Source organism: Apiospora aurea, assembly GCF_038362705.1.
Source record: "Apiospora aurea strain CBS 24483 chromosome Unknown utg000001l_segment0_segment0, whole genome shotgun sequence".
Lineage (NCBI taxonomy): Eukaryota > Fungi > Ascomycota > Sordariomycetes > Amphisphaeriales > Apiosporaceae > Apiospora > Apiospora aurea.
The window spans coordinates 2766177-2788725 of record NW_027117388.1 but is presented as its reverse complement, the minus strand read 5'-3'; the positions used below and the strand labels follow the sequence as shown (position 1 = coordinate 2788725).

At 55.0% G+C, this 22549-nt stretch overlaps 7 protein-coding genes across 7 annotated transcripts; 3 read left to right on the top strand and 4 right to left on the bottom strand.

The window, feature by feature from the left end:
- Nucleotides 1-512: 512 nt before the first annotated feature.
- On the top strand, nt 513-2290 carry PG986_000875 (WSC domain-containing protein; the record flags this gene model as incomplete). Its single annotated transcript, XM_066837097.1, has 3 exons — nt 513-783; nt 859-1628; nt 1838-2290. 3 exons carry the CDS (start codon nt 513-515, stop codon nt 2288-2290), a joined length of 1494 nt encoding a protein of 497 aa, XP_066705990.1.
- A 354-nt stretch (nt 2291-2644) lies between these two features.
- Nucleotides 2645-3804, bottom strand: PG986_000874 (uncharacterized protein; the record flags this gene model as incomplete). The annotated part of the gene is made up of 2 exons (XM_066837096.1): nt 2645-3324; nt 3543-3804. The coding sequence occupies 2 exons, from the start codon at nt 3802-3804 to the stop codon at nt 2645-2647; spliced, it is 942 nt and encodes a 313-aa protein (XP_066705989.1).
- A 634-nt stretch (nt 3805-4438) lies between these two features.
- On the bottom strand, nt 4439-8317 carry PG986_000873 (Nucleoporin; the record flags this gene model as incomplete). The annotated part of the gene is made up of 3 exons (XM_066837095.1): nt 4439-5553; nt 5607-6478; nt 6564-8317. 3 exons carry the CDS (start codon nt 8315-8317, stop codon nt 4439-4441), a joined length of 3741 nt encoding a protein of 1246 aa, XP_066705988.1.
- Nucleotides 8318-9286: 969 nt separating this feature from the next.
- Nucleotides 9287-11077, top strand: PG986_000872 (ubiquitin carboxyl-terminal hydrolase- family 1; the record flags this gene model as incomplete). The annotated part of the gene is made up of 1 exon (XM_066837094.1): nt 9287-11077. The coding sequence occupies one exon, from the start codon at nt 9287-9289 to the stop codon at nt 11075-11077; it is 1791 nt and encodes a 596-aa protein (XP_066705987.1).
- A 1115-nt stretch (nt 11078-12192) lies between these two features.
- On the bottom strand, nt 12193-13609 carry PG986_000871 (Formamidopyrimidine-DNA glycosylase N-terminal domain-containing protein; the record flags this gene model as incomplete). Its single annotated transcript, XM_066837093.1, has 3 exons — nt 12193-13276; nt 13361-13541; nt 13591-13609. 3 exons carry the CDS (start codon nt 13607-13609, stop codon nt 12193-12195), a joined length of 1284 nt encoding a protein of 427 aa, XP_066705986.1.
- A 595-nt stretch (nt 13610-14204) lies between these two features.
- Nucleotides 14205-15706, top strand: PG986_000870 (ribose-phosphate pyrophosphokinase; the record flags this gene model as incomplete). The annotated part of the gene is made up of 4 exons (XM_066837092.1): nt 14205-14424; nt 14555-14996; nt 15058-15271; nt 15326-15706. The coding sequence occupies 4 exons, from the start codon at nt 14205-14207 to the stop codon at nt 15704-15706; spliced, it is 1257 nt and encodes a 418-aa protein (XP_066705985.1).
- A 4043-nt stretch (nt 15707-19749) lies between these two features.
- PG986_000869 (uncharacterized protein) lies at nt 19750-20213 on the bottom strand (the record flags this gene model as incomplete). The annotated part of the gene is made up of 3 exons (XM_066837091.1): nt 19750-19910; nt 20003-20062; nt 20120-20213. 3 exons carry the CDS (start codon nt 20211-20213, stop codon nt 19750-19752), a joined length of 315 nt encoding a protein of 104 aa, XP_066705984.1.
- Nucleotides 20214-22549: the final 2336 nt, after the last annotated feature.

Genomic DNA, 22549 nt, shown 5'->3' with positions numbered 1-22549 from the left:
CGCCACCCGGAGGAGGGGATTTCCGGATTCTCGCAACCATCCAAAGGACATCTGGTCACGGGGCTTCTGAGAAACGCCCTAGCATTACAGCTTCACATTCGCTTCCTGCAGTCACGCTTCCGTGGCAAATATCTGTCCCCGAGATGGCCCTTGCTCACCCGCTGAGCGCCCTGGTTTCGGCGGTGCCGGACTTGGAGATCCAATGGACCCCCGAGCTACCATAATGTACATCCAGCTTTTCGCCTTTCGAGCCGCTGGGATGCTACGATGACACGGGCCCCTTCGATGCTCTTCCGATGAGAAGCGCCGCTGACCAGTATTCCATAACTCAAGAGGAGTGCTGGGCCATTTGCAAAGGTGCGTCCGGGTCTTGATCGAGTTGGCGAAGAGAAGGAACGTTACTGACACACAAGATAGGCAACGCTTTCCGTTACGCCGGTCTGACATTCGGAGGAGCCTGCTACTGCTGCCCGAACATTCAAGTCGACAAAGTGGACAGCAGCAATTGCAACATGGCCTGTTCCGGCAATGCCAATCAGGGGTGCGGTGGCAACAACTACTTGAACGTCTTCGAGGACACGACTTTTTCCAGCACTTCAGGACTGACCATCAATGACTACACGCCGATCGGCTGCTGGGCGGACAACCTGTCTGGTGGACGCGCTTTGGGCTACGAGCAGGACCAGCTCTCGGGAGACATCCTCACGACGGAGCTGTGTATCCAGGCTTGTTTGGATCTGGGGTTCCCGTACGCCGGTACCCAGTACGCGAGCCAGTGCTTCTGTGGCGTCGTCCAGAACGCGGAGACCTACTCGATCAACTCTACTTCATGCAACACTCCCTGCAACGGTAATTAAGACGAGATTTGCGGCGGCGCCGGCGCCATCAGTGTCTACCACTGTGAGGAGCTCGAGTCCAGTGAGCCCTGCGGCTTCAACATACTCCCGCCTCCGGAATCGTCTAGCACGACGAGCGTGTCTTCAAGCTCGTCTACCAGCGTCAGCTCAGCATCACCTCCAACGCTTCCTCCCCCGACGAGTACTTCGAATCCTTCGACATCTACTCCGCCTACAAGCACCCCTGAACCGCCAACGTCTACCCCCCAGCCACCGCCGCCGCCTACGAGTACTCCCAAGCCTCCAACGACGACTCCCAAGCCCCCGACGACAACTCCCAAGTCGCCTACAACCACGACTTCTGGCGGTCTTTGCACAGCTACCCTGGTAACCCCGCCCAAGTGCGAGTACAAGTCTGGCGAAAAGTTCTGTTCGCTCCCGCTGCGCACATGGGACGACGAGCAGGGTTGCAACGAGGTGCACTCGGCCTGCAAGCTGCAGGTTTCCGGCTGCTTCAAGAACGCCGGGTGGCCCAACGCCATGGACTGCTTCAACTTCCACGAGTGGTGCACCACGATCAAGTACTACTGCAAGAAGAAGAGCTACTACGGCAGCGAGTTCGGAAAGGATCACTGCTTCAAGAACTACCCCCCGGCCGACTGCCCGCCACACACGACGACGACCAGCGTCTACCCGTGCAAGTCAACGCCTCCCGCAACGCCGACCACGCCCCCCACCGCTGCCTTGCCCGCCGGCCCCGACCGGCTACTGCAAGCAGCCCAGCAACGACAAGTACGGCTACAGCGAGGAAAAGCCTGTTGGCAATGTCAAGTTGCCTATCCTCAACTGCAACAATGTCGAGTCTGAGCACCGAGGTGGTAAGTGACTTCCCCCTTCTTCTCTCTTCAGAGCCACGCTCCCCACCCGTCTCCTTTCTGACCCACAGCCGCAAACGGATGGAAAGAGCGTACTGACATTCATTGAAAGGCAACATTTTCAAGCTCTACACGGACCAAGACAGCAGCAAGTGTAGCTCGTGGAAGCGGCAACACACCCCGAACGCTTGCGAGGCGGCCTGCAAGCAGCAGTACTTGGCCTGCAAGGACACGTACGCGCGGGGCTGCAAGAACGACGGCAAGGACGAGCAAAGTAAGGAGTACGGCAGGGGCTATCCCGGCCACCAGCGGAAGGGCAAGGGCGGCGGGAAGTGGGGTGGCGGCCACCGCGGCGGCAAGGGCAAGGGCGGCCACGGCGGTAAGGGCAAAGGAGAGTACTTTGAGTACGCCGCCGACTCGGCCCACACGGCGGCCCTGGAGGCCCGCACCCACGAGCGCTGGCAGAATGACGGCCAGAAGGCCGAGGCGGCCTGCACGCAGCAGTACCGCGATTGCGTGGCCATCAACCGCGACCTCAAGGTGCTCAAGGACAAGTGCGTCGACTACGGCTTCTTCTAGAGAGGGACTTCCTTTCCTTTGCGCCTCATCTCACAACTTGAGGCTCGGTTAGCACGTTGGTCCGATGCTGGTGGCTGCTGGCCTTGTTGGTTGTGTGGAGGAGCTAAAGAGAAGCAGTGCGTTCGTTGCATATGTCACCCTCCAGCTGCGCAAGTCGCTGGAGCTGACCTCAAACCTTTTTAATGATGGCCCAACCAAAATTTGATATAGTCACCCCTTGGCCTAGTATATACAATCATATATCCGTAGAAAAGATGAATTGAACCTTTTCAATTTGCGACGAGGCTTGCCACACTCGTCGTGGCCATATCCAATTTACTGACCGGTAGCTAACTGGAAAAATACACACCATCTTCAACCTTGGGACTCTCCCCGGGGAATACGCATCCCGTGCGCACCTCTGTAGGGCGCGACCGTAGGCGGCTTCCACCCGCTCCGGGCCAAGAGGGCCTCGTCCTCGAGCCGGAAGACGTCGACCTTGAGTGGGCGGCAGCACTTGACCATCTCCTTCTCGCTGTCGGCGCCGAAGCCCCACAGGGAGAGATCCCCGCCGGGGCACGTGCTCAGCGCCATCAGCAGGTCCTGCTCGGCGAGGAACTCGATGCTGTCCACCTTGTCCGCGGGGCAGGGGTTCATGAAGTAGCGGCCCTGCTCGTCGAGGCCCGTGACCTGGAAGATGTTGATGACGTCGTGGACGTCGCTCTCGCCGAGGCCGAACTCCAGGACGGCCCGGGTCAGGTTGGAGTGGCAGTGGTAGTCGTACCCCGTCCCACCAGACTCGGAGTCGGAGCCGGAGAGGACCGCGTTGATATAAGGGTCACACCGCGTCCCCAGCAGGTCGTGGACCCGACCCCCGTGCTCGTCGACGCCGTACCAGGCCAGCGAGTCGTGGATGATGGTGGCCAGGGGCCGCATGTAGGGCAGGCAGGACCACAGGCGGTCGTGGGTGCTCACGTGCGAGGCGTGGAGCTGACGCGTGCGCGAGGCCCAGAAACGCTCGCGGGGGTTGTGGGCGTTCCAGAGGTTCAGATCGCCTGGGTGGATTAAGGGCATTAATTAGGATTGTTGTGATGGGCAGGGAGGCCAGCATCGCACCCCAGAACGCACCCCGGTCTTCACACACGGGGAGTGGAGAGAGAGAGAGCCCACGCATTGAAGCATGAGCCTGGGGTCCCCGCAGAGCGGCCAAGCATCTTTTCCGGCATGTGCCGCTCGACAGATCCGAAGGAAAACCGGGCATCGCATCACTCACCAACCTGCGCCCCCTCGGGCGTACTGATCCGGACCACATTGCCCGCCTTCACTTTCCAAGCCCGCCCCGACCGGATGGGCAGGAGGAACTCCTGGTCCAAGACGCGCGGCGCCTGCTGGATCTTCCGGTAGAGCTCTTCGTCCACGGCCAGCGGGCTGCCCGATGTGGGGAGGTACGCAGGCGGCATCTTGGGCACGGGCTTCCGGGCCTCGAGCCGGGCTCGGTCGGCAGGTGGCATGGACGGCGTCTGCTGGTCGGCCATGGCTGTCTCTCTTTTGCCCAGGGGGACTTGTTACGGGGACACGGCTGAAGACGGGGAGGTAAGTGTGCAGGTAATATATATATATATATATATATATATACAATCGCGATCTGGAAGCAAATGGGCTTGACGAAGAAGGCAGAAAGAACTCAAAGGCGAGAGTGTAGCTCGGCTCGAGTAGATGTGTCAATGTTAAGACGACTTTAGTGCAAGTGGTGACCCACCCCGAAGTTCGGAACCAACATGGAGAAGCGGAAGTATATATCCTGCCCCCCTTTCCTTGGCACATCTTCGATAAATGCTGCGTCCGCTTGCATGCTTATGAGTCGTCTCGATGGTCAAGACGAGAAGAGTAAGACACAAACCAGGGTGAAGAAGAAAAAAGGTTTATTGGATGCGAATTACCCGCCTGTTCATATCGCCCGTCTGTGTGTAATGTGTTATTCTCCACAGCAAGCCAGTCAAGATTGCCATACCAGAACGCCATTGCTCATGCACGCATTCTAGATGCTTTTCCACTCCCAAGCTCCCTAACCAACCCCCCTACCTCAGCTACACGTTACCTAACTCTTTACATCGTCACCTACTGTGAACACATGTCCAAACGCAGACCTCGCCCCTAGGCTACGAGGCCCTAGTATTGAAGCCTCTTCTGTCCTTTATCCCCCTTCTTTTCCGTGTTCAGCGTGCTGAAGGCGCAGAACTTGTCCTTGATCGCCACCACCTCGTACGTGCCCTCGAGGTTCGCCATGATCGACTTGCTGTGGTCGTAGCTGACGTCGTGGCGCGTCTCCAGGATCTGGCTGGCCTGGCCCCGCCGGGCGTTGGTGCTGCGCGTGTACGTGTACTCGAACGGCGGCGTTCCCCAGAATTCAAACATGATCTCCACCTGCCCGCCCTCGTGAATGTCGACCTTGTTGGTCTTACCACGCGAGATCCTGACCGAGGGCATGGGATGGATATTCTTGGCCAGATGCACGGCTGCTCGGCACTCGGACGCCTTGTCACTAATAGACGTGATCGTGAATTCGCCAGCCGATTCGGCAATACGACGGAAGTTGGTCGTGGAGGACTTGGCCTTTCGCTCCTTGCCGTCAAACGTATACAGAACCTCGAAGGGCGGCGTTCCGGATAGCGTGTACGCGATTCGCTCACCCACGCAGTAGTCGGTTCGCGTCTCCAACGGATAGATGGCCGGCGGGTCGAACACATGTACCTGCACCGACGGTCCTCCCACCTCCGTCTTCTGCTGGCAGCCCCGGGCGTCCCGGATCTTGCGGATACGGATCCATTGCGTTCCCAGCTTGAGGAACTGCCGGGGAATCTGAATACCGTAGTTGTTGGTGGGAATGTTGGCGATGCGGTGCGTCTCTGCCAGACTGCCAGACTGGTGACGGATCTCGATTTCGAGGTAGAAAGGCGCCACGCCCTCGAGCCTGACCGGGATCTTCTCCTCGTAGTCTTGCTCCGACATGCAAAGCTTCATGGCCTGCCCGGGCTTGGTGAATGTTGCTGACGGCTTGGCATTGACATTTTGCTCCAGCACCAGGGGTTGGAACTTCCTCTTGTCGTTGTTGTACAGGTTGTCAGCAAGTGCAGAGAACTTGTATGTGTACATGCCGGCTTTGATGGTGTCCAAGGGGATCGAGGCCTTGCCCAGGGCAGCATCGAACTGCTTCTGGGCGACTGCTCCTGATCCGCTCTTTGGCTTATGCTTGACCTCGTAGGAAACGTGGTATGGAGGAGAGCCTGCAAAACTTGGTTAGCCATCATCCGTATGTCTTAGTTTGTCTTCAACGTACCTTTCAGCATGACCTCGAAACCGTCGATATCCCCTTCGCATACATCTTGCTTGATGAACACGTCGTTCTTCTCTGTTATGGTGTCATCGGGGACGAGCTTCAACTCTGGTCGCGGGAACCAGTGCACGTCAAAGCGGGATGCCTTCGGGTCTATCTGTCCGCGGCACTGACTGTCTGTTACGCCAACCAGTTCGTAGTTACCGCGCTCGGTGATCTCGATGTAATCGTTGCTGGAGCTGGCAACCCGGATCTGATCGCCCTTGTCACCCTCGAGGTTACGGTAAGTGACCCTCCAAGGCCCATCGCCAGACAGGCGCAGAGGAAGGTTAACCTTGGCATCCTCGACGACTGTCGTAATCCTCTTGCTCTCGAGAAGGCCAAACGCCACGCGTGGACGCTGCCTCCGCACGGATATCTTGGTCTCTTCCTTCAAGAAGATACGGCAGCCTGTCCGGTCTTGGATGCTGGTCAGCGACAGAGTGTACTCGCCTCCTTGGGAGAAGGGGGCTGTCTCTATGGTGTATGTGTCGCTGGTGATCTGGGTGGCCTTCTCGGACTTCTTCTTGCCATCATGAACCAATTCCCACTCAAGGGTGAAGGGCCCGTCGCCAAGCAGCTTGACTTCCAACTTGACGGGCTCGTCCAGGCAGGCGGTGATGACATCCGAAGGATTCTGGATGAAGGCAGTCGCTGGCGGCTTGACATATTGCTCAAGCGTGTATTCATCCGCCAATGGCAGCGGGACCGAGTAGATGGCGTCGTCCAGCTTCCTGAACTTGTACTGGTATCTGCCGGCGCTTCTTGGTAGGAGCTCGATTTGTTGTCGCAAACCCCTGACCTCGACCCTTTCCCTTCGGGTCCGTTCCAGATCGCTGATAACATCGTATTGGATGTTGAACGGAGGGGGTGCCGACGAGATCCAGGTTCACTCTTAGACCGATGGAGTTGCCAGCGCACTTATCCGGAATTTCTTCCGCCTGGATCGACAACTTCGGTTCCAGAGGGTTGAGCAGCAGACAAGACGAGGGCTCGTCAATCTCGCCTTCACAGGACTCGCAGGTGACCGACTTGAGCGTGTACAAGCCGGGGGCAGAAATGGTGGGCTGGTCGTACGCGTTCTTGGCAGTGAACGACCCGGTCTCGACTACGTCCCCGTGGTCACCACTCTTGGTAAGCTTGTCAACGGGTGAGAATAGCCAGTTGACGGTATAGGTGGCACTCTGCGCCTCAAGGCCGGCAATGTCATATTTGACCGGTAGCTTCTTGTCCTTGCCCTTGGCAACCTTGAGAGGGTTGCGTAGGTCACAGCCGGCCAGTGTTGCGCGAGGCCGCTCCCTAACGCCGAAATTCTGGTACAGGTGCTTGGGCTTGGGCTTGAAGTCGGCCTCGTTATCAGGTGCGACGTACTTGACAACGTTCTGGAAGACGTCATGCACCTCATCGATCGAATACTGCCAGTCTCCGGCCTGGTTCATCGACTCATTGAGCGCCACGGTGACTGTCTGTGCTCTGGCCCAGGTGAAGTCCTCCTCTCCTGGACGGATCAGGCTGCTAAGCTTTCCGGCACCCATTAACGGAGACGAGAAGCCATCGGGCTGGAGGCTTTGGAAATGGAAGCTGTGGTCCTGGCCATTGATAACGCGGCTGTATACGATCTTCAAGGGCGGGGTACCATAGACCTCGAGGGACAGATCCGACAAGTCGTTGATGCATCTGGTGGATGATTCCGCAGGTCGCACACGTGCCCTGGGACAAGGAACCACATAAGTGGGCTCACCCGCCCTCTGCACGTCGAGCTTGTATTCGTCCAGGACCTTGTTCAGGCGATAGGCGCCTGGCTTCTTGACGGGGAAGTCGTAAACGTACGAAGTGACGGACCCGTCCTCGGTGATCTTCCTTGCCTGTTTTTCGATCTCGCGAATCTGAGAGCGGCTCAGCTTCACGACCTCCTCGTTGTTCGTCTCGAAATCGATGCGCATAATCTCCACCTCGACGGGAATCGTTGCGTTGAAGTACAAGGGCACCGCAACCGTGTTGCGGCCAGGGCCGATGCAGAATGGTGTATTGGTAGGATTAAGCATAGCAGAGCCCTCGGGCAGAATGTTGATAATCTGCTTGCCCATGATCAGGGAGGCATTGTGCAGAATATTGTTGACCTTGACATCGCTGCCCGATAGCGAGATTTCGCTTTCCGAGAACATGAGGTTGACAATGCTCAGCAGCCAGGTCGTCAGGATGAATTGGATATTGAACATCAACAGCCAGTTGAGGATGAACTGCACGACGAACATGGTGATGACCACGGGTTGCGAAAAATCCAGCCATGGTATCCTGAGGGTGGGCAGTGCGACGAATAGGTAGACGAAATCGATGCCGACCCATTTTGTGAACGAGGTGAAAGAGCCAGTGCCGGTGGTGACGACCTGCAGCCAGTCATACAGCCTCCATGCGAACAGCGCGGCGTATATGGCAAATGCGTAGAATCTTTGGCTTGGGCCGTCGACGATGTGCAATGGTATCAAGGGCTCTCGTTCGGGCACAGGGCCGGCAGTATTTGTGGGAGCGGGCGGCAGGGTTGGCTTGGCCGGCCTCTGTTGTCTGGGAGGATCTCTCGGGGTCGAGTTGAAGGCATCCCCGTTGCGTGCTCTGGGAGCAGCTGTACCTGGGGTGGCTGGAAAGCCACCCGCCCGCATGCGCGGCGTCGCATTCATGGCATTCCGTGAGGGTGGAAAGCGGTCATGAGAGGAAGCAATGGCAGTCGGAGGATGGGGAGAGGAAGACGGGATGGGTCGCCGGCCGGCTGGTTGGGAAGAAAAATGGCGGTCAACCGTGTCTTGTTACCCACGATCAGGCAGAAATCGTCGGGATCCAGAAATACTTTTGTTGTTGGAGCAATCAATGAATCCTCAGAAGCTCAAAGGCTCAGGCTCAGGTGGGAGTAAACACACTGGACACTTATTAGGCCCGGACCCATGCCTCGAAATCTTTCCGCACCAGTCACGTCCAAAAAGATTGGACACCCCAAACGGGCGCGTCACTGAACGCCGCATCCACTTATGCAGCAGCATTGTTGTGCACTAAGCTGGGCGTGCATAAACCGTTTGCTAACCTAGCTTGCGAGCACGCAAACAAAAGCCCAATTGCATTCCCCAACCCGAAGCTGCGGACCCACTAGAGCTTGGAGCTAGGTGAGGTTACATTCAATGTTAGTAGCTACTCCCAGCTCCTGCTGCTAACAGCTCCTACCTACTGCTAGCAGCTCCTACTGCTGCCGCTACGGCACTGCTACTGTTGCTTGTGACCAACAGCCTTCATGGCATTGAGACCCCAGCAGTCCACAAAGATACCACCTTGTTTGATATTCGGAATATCTCAAGCATGGCAGCGATTGTTCATGCGTGAATAGGACCAAACCATTGTCTTATTCGGATTGTACTTTTCTTTCAAATTTGCCCATATCCAACTCGCAACCTCTGTAGTGGTTACCCTTATCAATGTCACCTGCGCGTTGCCGGCTTGTACTCCAATGCTGCAACCTCTTACAGCCTCTACCTGGCGCTCCTGACGTATCTTTGAATACCCAAATCACCCATCTTGGCCCCAATTGGTTGGTTGTCTCTCGCCGATTTCTCACCTGGTCTTTCGTTGTCACCGCGGCCATCATCATTCTTTCACCCATCATGAATGATATTGCTGCAACAAAGGACGAAGGCGCAGACCTGGGCAGCCGTATCAAGGTGGATGAGGCAACAGGCAGCGAGCCTGGAACCCTCAATCAAATATCAGACTCAGGTCATCCCAAGAACAACGGCATAATGGAAACTGCATCGCAGAGCGCAGCGGACAATGGCATGGAGGAAGCACGCTCTGAGCCTACCACAACACAGCAAGACACGAACTCAAATATCGTGAGCGTGAGCGTGCAGCAGCCAATGGAAGTTGAGCAACCTACCGCTACAAGTAATAGCACAGTACCAGAGCCCACCACTACGGCGAGCGACGGTAAGCAAGACCGGGAGAATACGGAGGTGGTCGCTGCAGCAGAGGCAGAGAACTGGGATACGAGCACGCTCAACCCCGCCGAGAACACCCAGCCTGATTCTCCGTCATCCTCAAAGCCCAAGGACGACGACACACTCCCGGAACCTGTTCCCATGGCCGTTGTTAGTGAAGATGACGAGCCTACCAAGCCCATTCGCCGCTCCGGACGTGCGAGAAAGGTCGTCAATCGATACGAAGATGAAGAATTCCAGCCTCCTTCAGCATCCCTCGGCGGTACCACAAGAATTAAGTTACTGACCAGACCCAAACGTAAGGCGTCGGAAATGGCATCGAAAAGGATGGAGCCAGAAACGCTGAAGGCCAACCTCGCGCAGCTGGAACACGCTCTGTCTGCCATGCAGCCAGGCGAGCGCAGCGAGTTCGCAGGCTGGGTAGAGATCGAGTCCGAGCCGGCTTTCTTCAACGCCATGCTGCAATCCTTCGGTGCGCCAAGCTTCCAAATTCGCGAGCTCTGGGGCTTGGACCCGGAAACTTTGGCGTTTCTGCCGCGGCCTGCCCACGGCTTGATCTTCCTGTACCAATATAACGAGGGTGAGGAGGATGAGGATATGACCGAAAAGCGCGAGGAATGTCCGGAGGGGCTCTGGTTCGGCAACCAGACCACCGCCAATGCCTGCGCCACCGTCGCCATAATGAACATCCTCATGAATGCGACAGATCCCGGTTTTGGTCCGGAGTTAACTGAGTTCAAGGCTGCCACCGCCGATCTACCACCGCCACACCGAGGCCAAATGCTTGACAAGAACGACTTCATCCGTGGAATACACAACAGTGCCGCACGGCGTCTCGATCTACTTTCCGAGGATCTGTTGCTGGACAACAAATTTGAGGAGTGGGGAAAGGACCAAAAGAAAAAGGGTTCCAGTGCCATGAAGAAGTTAACGACTCGGAAGGCCTCGGGCAACGGGAACAAGAAGAAGCCCCCGAGGAAAAGAAAGAGGGACATAGAGATCGCGAACCACTACATCGCCTATGTCCCAGTGGCCGGCCGTGTCTGGGAACTCGACGGCCTAGAGGCTAAACCGCTGTGCCATGGCCCGTACCCCGCCCCCGAGTCACCAGGTGGTAGCACCAAAGACAACGAGCTAATACAGCCGTGGCTGCACATCGCCGCATCCGCGATCATGGCACGTATGGAAGCCAGTGTCGACGCTCAGCTCAACTACAACCTGCTGGCTGTTTGCGACGCGCCTCTGGTGGCCGGCGTTGATGGGGTCGACCAGGCTGCGCCCGGAATGGAGCAAGGAGAGAAACGGAACCCGACACCTGAGGAAAAGGAGATCATCGAGATAAGACACGAGGCCATGGCCAAGATGGAGAGTCGGAAACTGGACTACACGCCGGCGATCCACGCGTTCATTGTCAAACTGGCGGAGATGGGACTGCTTCGGGAAGCTCTCAAGGATTGAGACCTACATATCCCTTACTTGATTACAGGAAGCACGAACCATCCATAGTGTGTATTGCTTCACGTGGAGAGCGAAGGCGTTTGGGGGGCTGCTACTTAGATTGCAAAAGGGGGGAAAGCAACGATTATGCGTCAGGCTTAGTGCTGCATGTTCTCATTAACTCGTGAGCTGAAATGAGATACACTTTCTGTCTGCTTGACTGTACCTAGGCTTCTGGTACTAGTCTGTCGATATCTCGATTATTGTTGTCGCAGTCGCTTGACTATTCAACCCACGTTGACATGACCCATGGGAATGTCGTAATTCTAAGAGATATCATAATACAAACTCAAGGACTGATGCATTATGAATTCTCCGGTGAGCGAAGGTCGTGCTTAGAACCCAATAAAAAAATTTGGTTGCTCATTAGCCAAAGTCCCCGCCCCATTGAACACTATGACCGTACGCAGTGAAAACCTACCAAGCCGAGACGAACCAAGATAAGCACCCACGAAGTTGATGTGTACGAGAGAAGAGACGGCAAACATATGGCTTGCATACAACACCGGGGATTCCCGGATCGTCACCGACTCCAGTACTAATTCGGCTGCTCGCATCTTATCAAGGGGAGAGCGGAAGAGATCCCGAGTTGTCTACGACATGTGGTTGTACGTGTCATGGAAATGGCTTGCTGGGCTGATGCAGCCCAAGAGTCGCTATGCTATTTGATGAGAGTGGTGGACGTTCAAGAGGGAGCCCACGATATTCACCATGCCGAGTGGCTGCCAACGATTAAGGGATGGTTCCAAGAAATATCAATGGCGCAGGCCAGATGGTGCTGAGCAAGAGGAGGCACCGAGGGTGAGCACACGAGTGGCAATGGCATGGAGACGATAATCAGCAGTGGCATAGATACCGCGGAAATCCTGGAGGTAGACAAAAGACAAATATACCCACAACCAAGACGACCCTCAATTGCTCATGAGAGTGCTAGGTGGCAGAATAGTGCCTTCATAGCAAACAGGAATTACCAGGGGCAGATTACTACGCGTAAAAGCCAAATACTAGTACCACATCCAAATCATACAAGAGCATCGCCCAGAGAACCACCATGAAGCACGCTATCAAAGACCATGTCATGTCTCCTTTGCTCTGAGCCTCCCCGACCGTCTGCGACCCGAGTCCGGCGTAGGATCCATTGGTTTGGCTGCCGTCTTGCTCTTCTTCGTTTTGGTGCCACTGCCACCGACAGGCCCTGCGTCTGTGGTGGAACCCTTTCGAGGTTTCTTCGTATTCTCCTTGACAGGAGCCACCTCCTCATGAGCTGCTTCCTCTTCCTCCTCTTCCTCCTCTTTCACAGCCTTGCGCTTCGCCGACCTAGCTGTCTTCGGCGCTGGCTGTTGCTCCTCCTTCTTGATAGCCTTGGCTTTACCACCCTTCTTTGGCGCTTTCTCCTCGAAGTACTTGCTCTCCGAGCTGTCGTCCAGAACTTGGCGCTCCTCCTTGGTATCAGGCACAGTTGCTTTGCCCGTCTTCTTCTGTACACTAGGCACCACACAGCTAGTTCGCCCGCCAACGGTGATGAATACGATCTTCTCGCCGGTGGGCAGAGTAGTGGCAGCGTCTTTCTTCCCCTTGCCCCAACGGTGGTTAAACAACCAATCTTCGGGAAACTTGTCCGAGTCGCCTAGATGACCCACCGCCGTATCGCACACGTACATGATGGACTTGAACAACTTGCCCATGTCCTCGTCGCTGAAGTCGTCCGAGTACTGCTCGGGATGCAGCCTGGCATGGTACATGATCTCGTCGCCGACCCAGTTGCCGATGCCGCTGATCATGGCCTGGTCGAGCAGCAGGGCCTTGATGGGCACGTGGCGATTCCTCATCTTCTGCTTGAGGTAGTCCTCGGTGAAGACGTCCTTGTCGACGACGGGATCGGGTCCGTTCTCCTTGAGCGGCGAGTGCTTCCGGATGTCGTCGCCCGGGCAGTGGACAAGGCGGACGCGCCCGAAGCGGCGGGCGTCCGTGAAGGCCACCTCGACCTTGGGGTCGCTGTCGGTCTCGAGCTGGAACTTCCAGAAGCGCGGTGGCCACTCTTCCTTGTCGTTCTTGGTCTTTTCAATGTACCGCGTGTAGCCCGTCTGTTCCGAGCGGATGTGGATCCACCCCGTCATGCCGAAATGCATGACAGGATGCGGTGGACTATCCAGAGTAATCCTAAGAATGACACTGTCTCAGTCTCCAAGTGCACGATCCCCTCTGGTGCCAGTCCACTGGCACCCCCAGCCATGCATATCATACCAGAAATATTTGCCTTGGCTTCCAGCGCTTACAACCTGCTTCCCCGTAACGGCCTTTTGGAACTCGACGCCGCTGGTCCCCACTTTGCCAAAGACATTGCTGTCATCTGCAGCAATGGCTTTGCTGATTCTTTTGCCGACCAAATGCCGGCGTAGGAAATGGGTTATACGAGCAACTTCGCCTTACGCGTCAGTACTCGCAATAGGGGTCGACAGGCCAGGCTCCCCTACCTTCGGCGATTTCAGGCATTGTTGACCGATGATACAGAACTCTTCGAAAAGGCACAATGTATCCAGGATGCACTTGAAGGGTTCGGCCGTAAAATAGAAGTGCCAATTTTCACGTTCTTTCGATAGAAAAGCACGGTCGCCTGGAAACCCCTGTTGCCTGGCAGCCAGCGTCGTCGTCGATCCCGCGCCTGTCGTCACATCATTGACTTCAGGTTACCCGTACAGTATGTGCTGTGGCTGACTCGGGGGGTTGACACTGTACCTGGGCCAGTGCACATGAAGGTTAGTGGCTCCAGGGGACTCTCAAGCTCCCGTCAACGGCCAATTTTCTTTTCATCGCAGCTCCCCCACGTTAACTTCGATGAACTTTTTTGACGCAACACTGACTTTGCATGTGGTCCTACTCCCCCAAGTCAAGTCATACGATGACTGGATTGCTGCTTTCCCCCTTCGTTAACAGCCAGGCATGATCAACTTTGCAAATACCAATACTGCCAGACGCAATCATTTGACGGACAACCCACCTCAGACCCCCTGGCGCATCACCCACCTCTTGCGACAAGCCAGGCAGCTTGCCGAGTAGAAGCCTCCCCAAACGTCCGGGTCGAGTCAAGATGGTTAGGAATATAGTGATTCTTTCGGGCAACTCGCACCCGCACCTGACGGAGAATGTGTGCAACCTTCTTGGTATAGCTTCTGGCGATCGCGTCTTGAGCAAGTTCTCGGGCGGCGAGAGTAGATGCGAAATCAAGGATTCCGTGCGAGGCAAGGATGTCTTCATCATCCAAACCGGAGGCGGCGCAGTCAACGATAATCTGATGGAGCTATGTATCAGTGAGTACACCTTCGTTCTCCCACTGCCGTCGCCCCATGCCTCTGTGACAATGTGACTGCCAATCGTGCCCTACATCCGTGGCCCTGCTTTCCATGTCGATCTGCCTGGCTAACCAGTATGCATCACCAGTGATATCGGCTTGCAAGACCGGCTCCGCCAAGCGAGTGACGGCCGTGACTCCCCTCTTCCCCTATTCGCGCCAGCCCGACCTGGCCTACCGCAAGCAAGGCGCTCCTCTCAGTAAGCCAACGTCCGACGGCAAGTACACATTCGAAAGTGTGCCGCCCACCCCTGGTTATGGGGTTGCCCAAAGTGCCGCCATGAGCAACGGTGACTTGAGTAAGGCCCTCAACAAGGTCCGCCTTTCGCACCACGAGCATAACGGAAACACCGGTCGAAGCCACTCCGGCTCCGTCACGTCCCAGACTGGCAATTTCACCACTCACGACTACGACGTGAACTTGGACCCGAAAGCTGTCGAGGCCGTCGAGGCAAAGCCCGGATATAAGAGATGGGTGGCACAGGCTGGCACTTTGATCGCGGATCTGTTGACATGCGCCGGGGCTGACCAGTATGTATACCAACTCCATGAACTGGCCACATGTCACGCAGGCGTGCTAATACCCCATCAGTGTGGTTGCGCTTGATTTGCACGATGCGCAGTACCAAGGTTTCTTCGACATACCCATGGACAACCTGTACGGCCGCCCGCTATTGAAGAGCTACATCAAACAGCAGATTCCCGACTTCAAGGAGGCTGTGATCGTCTCTCCCGACGCAGGAGGTGCGAAGCGGGCGACAGCCATCGCCGATTCTCTCGGAATGGACTTTGCTCTTATCCACAAAGTGAGCTGAGATACGATACGGTCAGGGCCCGAATTGAGACTAATGTTTCGTTAGGAACGGCGGCCGATTAACATAACAGACCGCCAAAACGCCACCATGATGCTTGTAGGATCAGTCCAGAATCGAGTCTGTATTCTCGTCGATGACCTGGCGGATACCGCCAACACGATCACACGCGCCGCGAAACTGCTGCATCGCGAAGGCGCGACCGCCATCTATGCCCTCTTGACGCACGGTATATTCAGCGGCGATGCCCTAGCGCGCATCAATGCTTCGGCGATCGACAAGATCGTTGTGACCAACTCAGTGCCGCAGGAACAGCACAGTGCGATGTGCCCGAAGCTCGAAATTCTGGACATCGCGCCCATTTTCGCGGAGGCTATACGAAGAATTCACTACGGCGAGTCACTATCTAGATTATTCCAACACGATTGAGCCAGTCAACCGACTCCATGATGATACGGCACGCCATGGGACGACGGATGACGAGGGGGGGCTTCTTCTCAAGTCCCCTCCTGACGATCTGCTGCTATATTCTTCTGCAGACCAGATGTTGCTTCATGATGCCCTTACAACGCGATACACTTTTTTGACGAACATGCCATTTCACGACAGGCTTATACCAAACAATACCCCTTTACAGCTGCTGGGTGTTTCTTAACTTGAAACCGGCACATCCTCCCGCCGCTGTCCAAGTCCATCTCGGAAAGGACACGAGCAAGGCCTTACCGCCTTTATGAGACAGCCACGTTAACTGACATGTCATTTTGGTTTCGGTCTGTGACAAAGAGTCTCTTCGGCATTCGGCTGCGGCCGGGTCTCTGGTACAGATCGTCGCGGGGGTCTTCTGTGATTCAACCCGTAACCAAAGAAATCCTAACAAGGAAAAGAAGGAAGGAAAGCCACATACTGGTCTAGCGTCAAGTGTAGTCGGTCCATCAGGAGTCCCACATGGACATCTCTGCAGATCCCAGCATGTATTTCTACCAAGGCTACGGTTCATACTATTCAATAATAGCATCCCATTACCAAAAATCGTCGGCACTGCGCCGTCATACGTTGAGGGGGTTGTATTAGCAGGGCATCAACTCGTCGTGGCGCATGGCGCATGATGCTGGCCAAATTGCCCCTGGACAGGCTTCAAGACCACATGGGCCAGCAAGGCCGGCTCTCTCATTGCTTTTTCCCCTTTCGCTCAATTCTGACAGCGGACGGCTGTCTAGATGTAGTGTAGCCGGATTTCCTGAACAGGCATCTCTACGCTACTCACGGCTTGCATTGTCGATTGAGCGGCTGCCAGTCGGCAAGTCAGCTTTCCAATGCACAGATGTACCCTTTCTGCAATGGTTCCCTGTCATGCCTTGCGCTGCCTTGCACTGCCTCGCGTTGCCTCGCGTTGCCTCGCGTTGCCTCGCGTTGCCTCGCGTTGCCTTGCGTCGCCTTACCCACGTCCGTCCCGTGTCGGCAGTTCTCTCATAGGGCAATCTGTCTGATTGTCGCAGATATATGCTAGACATCCCCCAGCCATGACGGGCGGCCAGGATCGCTGGGCCCAATCAGATATGGAATGGCGGCTGAAAGGAGGACATTCGCTAACCAAGCCAAGCAATTCTGTCGCAGTTCAGTTTGCTTCTTCTTTGGGGATTTCCTCCCAAGGCCGATACACCGACTTCTGTCTTGTATGTATGTACGTACGTGCTTTACCCAAGACGTTCTTTTCTGATAAAAGTTCCTTCTCGGGGTGAGATGGGAAAATCTACTGGCCGACGTCTGCCGTAGTTTTGCTTTTCTCATGTCATAATCTTAACACATAACGGGTGGGGAAGGAGTGCCGATGTGGAAAGCATACCTACCTAGGTACAGATTGATGTACAGGAAAGTCTCTAAGCTTTAATGCATGCACTCCCTAACTTACACTCTGTCCCATGGCGCGTTTGACAGCACTCATGTGATGTACTTTCGCGATGCGGGCTGGGGGCTGGTACGCCGGCTCTGGTACCGGTGAAGCCACCGGGCAAGCCACCGGGCGAGAAACGATGGAACGTGCTTGGACGTTATGGCGTCCGAATGACCTCGCACGAGGCGTTTGGGGTCTGTCTCCAAGCCGGGCCAGTATTCAGAATTAGGAATGAGCCACACTCCGGCGCAAGGACCGTCTTGTCGACCATACAAGCAATATCCTTGCAATATATAAGGTTCGGGCTGGCCGGAGCAGATGTCGTGGGGGTACGGGGGTATGGAGGATTGACATCAGCTAAATTGTAATGTTGATGCATTATCCCACGCTCGATACACCCATCTTGGTCAGATATTGTTACCAATGGAATAAGAGATCACCGGTCGAGGTAGCTGAAAGCTCAACGGCAATCCTGTGCGTTGCTGTCGTCGCCAGGCAGGAAGAGGGTGGCAGGTGGTGGGGGGGATTGGCAACGAGGCGACACGGATGGACGAGAATGAGACGTCTAGTAGGCAGTCCATCTCTTATGAACAGCATCCAACTTGACTCAAACATATTTGTTTTCCGTAACATAAAAATAGAAAGAGAGCAATATATCGCTAATGGATTTCAAACTCGCAAGATGAATCGAAAAGAAAAAGGGCAAGACGCTACTTGGATGAGGCTCACTTACACCGGCTTCCAGAATAGCAGCAGACTGCTTCCTTTTTCCCCGATGGCGACATGGGGTTGGGTGCTTGCTTTAGATCATATCAGACTTTTATCTACCGTTATACCCTTCTCTTTTCTGCCCCGCGACCCCCTCGTTCCCGTCTGGATATGCCCTCCCACACACATATTGCATGTACTACGTTACGTAATTCGATGGGTGGCATGAGAAGGTAGATTGGTTATCTGGCATTAACCTCATGACCATGGGGACGTAGAGTACTTACCTTGGGGGAAACAAAATAGAAACGATGAGAGGTCACATTCTCGTTATTGTACCAGTCGCGTCCCGATGACAAACGACATGTATAGGTAATCAAAACGAACGGTCTCGCTCCAGGGAGGGGCCCGGTCGTGGGGTCGTGGCCGTTTACTTTCATGTGATGAGTCGGAATGAAATGGGATTGTATGTCTCGCTCACCTTGTTCCAGAATCAGACAAGCGCGGCCTGTGTCAAGTAAAAGGGCTTCGTTTGACGTCACCGGTGACTGGGTTTCCTTCTTTTCCCTAGCCCGGGAACCCTGTAAAACTGGGAATTAGTAAGACAAGGGGGGTGCCCAGTCACAGAAACACGCTCCGTGGGTTTCATCCCCGTATCCGGCAGGAACAACCAAGATTACACCCTGCCGGAGACACAAGACATAGGTTCAAAAGTCATCAGGTATGTGCTCGGAACGGCATAAACATTGAACGTGGCCATCGAGATTCCATTCATCAGCAGTGGCATGGAAGTGATACCAGGGTATATCGGAGCGTTTGCGTGGGGGGTCCACGGAGGAACAATCAAAAGCAAGAAGAAGAAGAAGAAGCCAACACCACGAGTCCGGAGCATGCGCCCTCCATCAACAGTCTCGTCTCACCGATTCCTTTTCCGACACAACAAAAACTGCATCCTTTTTCCCAAATTCGCCCAGTCTCAAAAATGTGCTTTTCCCTCCTGCACCATCCCAAATCCAAAAGTGACAATGCCCAAACGCCCCTAAACCCCACGAGTAGTGGCCCTTTCCACACGTCAGCACGCATTGGCATGCTTGTTGTCTGTATCTGTGCCTGGGTCCTGTTGATGCCCGTTTCTGTTACACAGCTCCACAAGAGCTGAGAGTATGTCGGAGTTTGCTGGGCCGTTGTTGACTCCTGCTGGCGATGTTCCTTGTCGTTGTTTCAAGGTGGACATCCTGCAGAATGAAAAAGATTGGAAGGTGCCTAACAAAGGGCCCGACGTACCGAAACAGGAGAAGAATTCCAGAAATATTCTGGAATCCGAGCTCCTGTTACACTGCAGGTGTCAGGGGCCCAATCAAAGCGCACGAGAAGAGATCCGGACATCGATCCGCCACATCGAGGGCGAAGAGAGATTGTCCCTCCTGGTCGCTACTTCAGTAACCCTGAGGTCCATGCCCTGGTCGAGTATCCTTGTTTTCCACCGCACCGTAGATTCTCGGTACCGGCCAACTAAGCCAAGCTGGGGGGAAGGGAGGCTGTCGAGGGCTGAGACCAGAAGAAACGCGGACCACTGTGAACCGTGATGGAACGCCACGACTGTGATCAGCCAGGAAACTCGTATGCAGTGCAACCCCGCGCTTACCATTCCCAAGTAACTGTTTGCCCTGATGCCGTGAGGCCATTCCAAGTACGCCCGCCCGAAGCCCGTTCTATTGTATACAAACGGAATGGAAGGAAACAACATATCGGATTTAAGAAAGAACAGAACCAACGAATATGAAATGGAGAAGAAAAGGGGCTAGCCGAAGTTGGGAGTCCGTCGACCTGTGCATAGCACTGAAGTACGGAAAGGGGAGAGGCGGGCACCGTGCTAGTATGCTTGGGTATGGCCGCAGTTCTGGTGCAGCCAGTTCAGGGCTGCCTCGGCTGCGTCTTCACGGGCATTGTTGAGGTTCTTGCCGTCGTACCAGTAGCGAGCTTGGATCGTCGTATTGAAGACGACAACGATGCTTGACCAAGCTGTGCGACCACCTGTTCACCCATCCAACAGTATGAGATCATGTTGCAACGAGACCTGATAGTAACACTGAAGGGATGGAGTATGGCGGGTTTCCTCGACTAACCTCTCCTATCCGACACGAGCTGATAATCCGGTGCTGGGGAGTCACATTCACGACAGACCTCTAAGACGTATTAGCAATGTCCGCAGGGATTTCTCAGGCACCTCCACAAGTACTGACCCTCAAGTTTCTGTTGCCACGGCGAAGAAGTGGTTTGGTGGCTGTGGTGGTGGTGATGGTGGTGGTGTGAAGATGAAGATGATGAAGATGGCATGGCGTCTAGCTAGGGGGCTGACGGGTATAGATTCAGAGTAGTATGAAAGCGTTTCGTTTGGCCTGCAAAGGTGAATGTGTAGTTTCAGTATGAAGAGGATAGCGGAGGCGATGGTAACAATGAAGACAAGTGTAGGCAAGCGCTGAAGACGGGGAGCATTTATATCTTCAGGACGCTCGAGTCGAACTGGCCGGCCCAGGAGCACAGTATCAATCAACGACAGTCGTAATGGTTTGAAGCGACGGGTCGGGTATAGCTGGTCCACGGCTGGTGTTTGCGCGATGTTGCAAGCGGCAGTGACAGGGAAGTAGACCGTGTTCTACAAATGACGGTAGAGTGCATCGTTCTATGAGGGAAGAGGGCTCTATTTCTAGCCTTCTGTCGAGAACAAGACTGGCAATTCCTTTTTGGGAAAGCACTCATGTAGCTACTTGCTAGATAATTTGCTTTCTTTTTCTTATGAAATTCAAGGGGGCGTGTTTGAGCACACAGGAAGGGAAGGGATCAAGATTGACAGGTACCTCGGCATGCTAAGTCATCGCGTCTCGGTACTTTGGGTAGCTTGTTTGCAAGACGGACAGGCGGACAGGCGGACAGACATCGAGTCGTCGAGCTCTCGTCCCCCTTGTACCGAGGAGCCAGCCACTTGGCATCATGAGAGGGAAACAGGGAATCCACCAAGAGAAAAGAACGCATAAAGAGACATCGAGACTCGCCAGTCGGTCTGTCTGTCACTTTGCTGTGCTGCGTGTTGCTGGGAGCTTGACGGGAGGAAGCAGATAGCGACCAAGAGGCGCACAGCAGCAGCCGTCAAGATGTCCCCAACCGTCGTCACCCAAGCACAGACCGGACAATTTTTCCTAGGGTAGCACTGCACATCCTCTGCGGCTGTCGCTACCGACGGACGAACAAGCGCATCGGAGAGGAGGCTCTTGCTGCCCAATGGATTTGTTTCTTGTGGTCGCTCATTGGCGTCGTGCCGCTGCGTTGCGTCGCGGAAAGTGATTGTCGTTTATCGATCAGACCCAACGCCGAACGGTCCCTACCATACCTTATAGCAGCTTCGGCTGGTAAAGTAGCACGTGGGCATCTAAGCAAGGCAGCAAGATGCCGAAACTTGCACCTCCCAGGTGAATACCCCGGCGTGGTGTACCTGCCTGCAAGGAGAGCGATCGCGTCTGCTGCTGGGCGGTCATTCCTCCAGCATGTTTGCTTTTCGCAAACGAACGGATCAGAATCAAAAGTCAAGCTGCTAGCCATGGGTGAAAACCAAATAAAGTACATCACATCTGATGGGACTTTACGGTAGGGTAGGCGTTGCAAGCCCCTACCTAACAAGCAAGCAAGCAAGCAGTCAAGTACCCATCGAAGGCACAGCGTGTTGCCGCGACTAGGGTGTCTGCATCAAGGAGGAGAGACCTCAAGTCGAAGGGTGAGTGAGATTGAGATAGATGCCTCGTGCTTGTGCTCGTGCCCAAGCGTCCTCGCTCAGCAGTCTAGCTGGCAAGGGCCACTCATGCGTCTGACTGACGGACGGCAGTGGCTGTCGCTGCTCGGTTGGTTGATGTCGCTTTGGAAGAAGTAGGCGTAGCTGGAAGATATAGATTGGGCAGCAGCTGTGTTGTCCTTTGAGTCAGAGACATGGTCAGCGCTCGCCTCGTCTACGTTGTTGTCGTCACTTCTGCTCTGGGAGCTGAGCCGTGCCGCACAGCGAGCTATGTGGTTAGCTATGTAGCCCTTCTACTGCCAATCTACTTAACCTAAGAAACTACCGGTCTGCCTGGTTAATGCATGGATTGATCCACGTAGCATGGCAAGCAGCCGATGCGCTTTCCTAGTGTCGTCATCAATTGATGATATGACCTTCGCAGATAGGGTCTGGGTCGGCGTGCATCACTATATGCGAAACGGTCTGGGCCTCCTCAGAATCCCGGCATATGTCAAGTTGATAAGGGAACAAGTTTGACGTGGAGGCGATAGATTACATCCAGAAGGTGTCAGTGGTGGCGCTGGTGTTGTTTGATAGGCACCTGCACCTTTTGCCAGGCGAGGTCCCCACTGGAAGGCACCATTTCACTATCAATCCAATTGCGGGGCATCCAGCTTGTCCCTTGCGACCCCGCATACTCGCGCGACTTTGGCTGGCGGTCCCTCTCGTCCCTGTTGTCCCCCCCCACTGGCTGTCGGTCGTGACCTGGTCCAGTCGGAATAAAACCCCCCAGTACATTACATGTACCTCAACTCTGTAGGTATGTAGATCAACAGGGCCAACTCCTTTTGACATATGTAACTAGAACACGGGCCATGGCGTGCAGTTGGACGCGTCGCAATCAGAA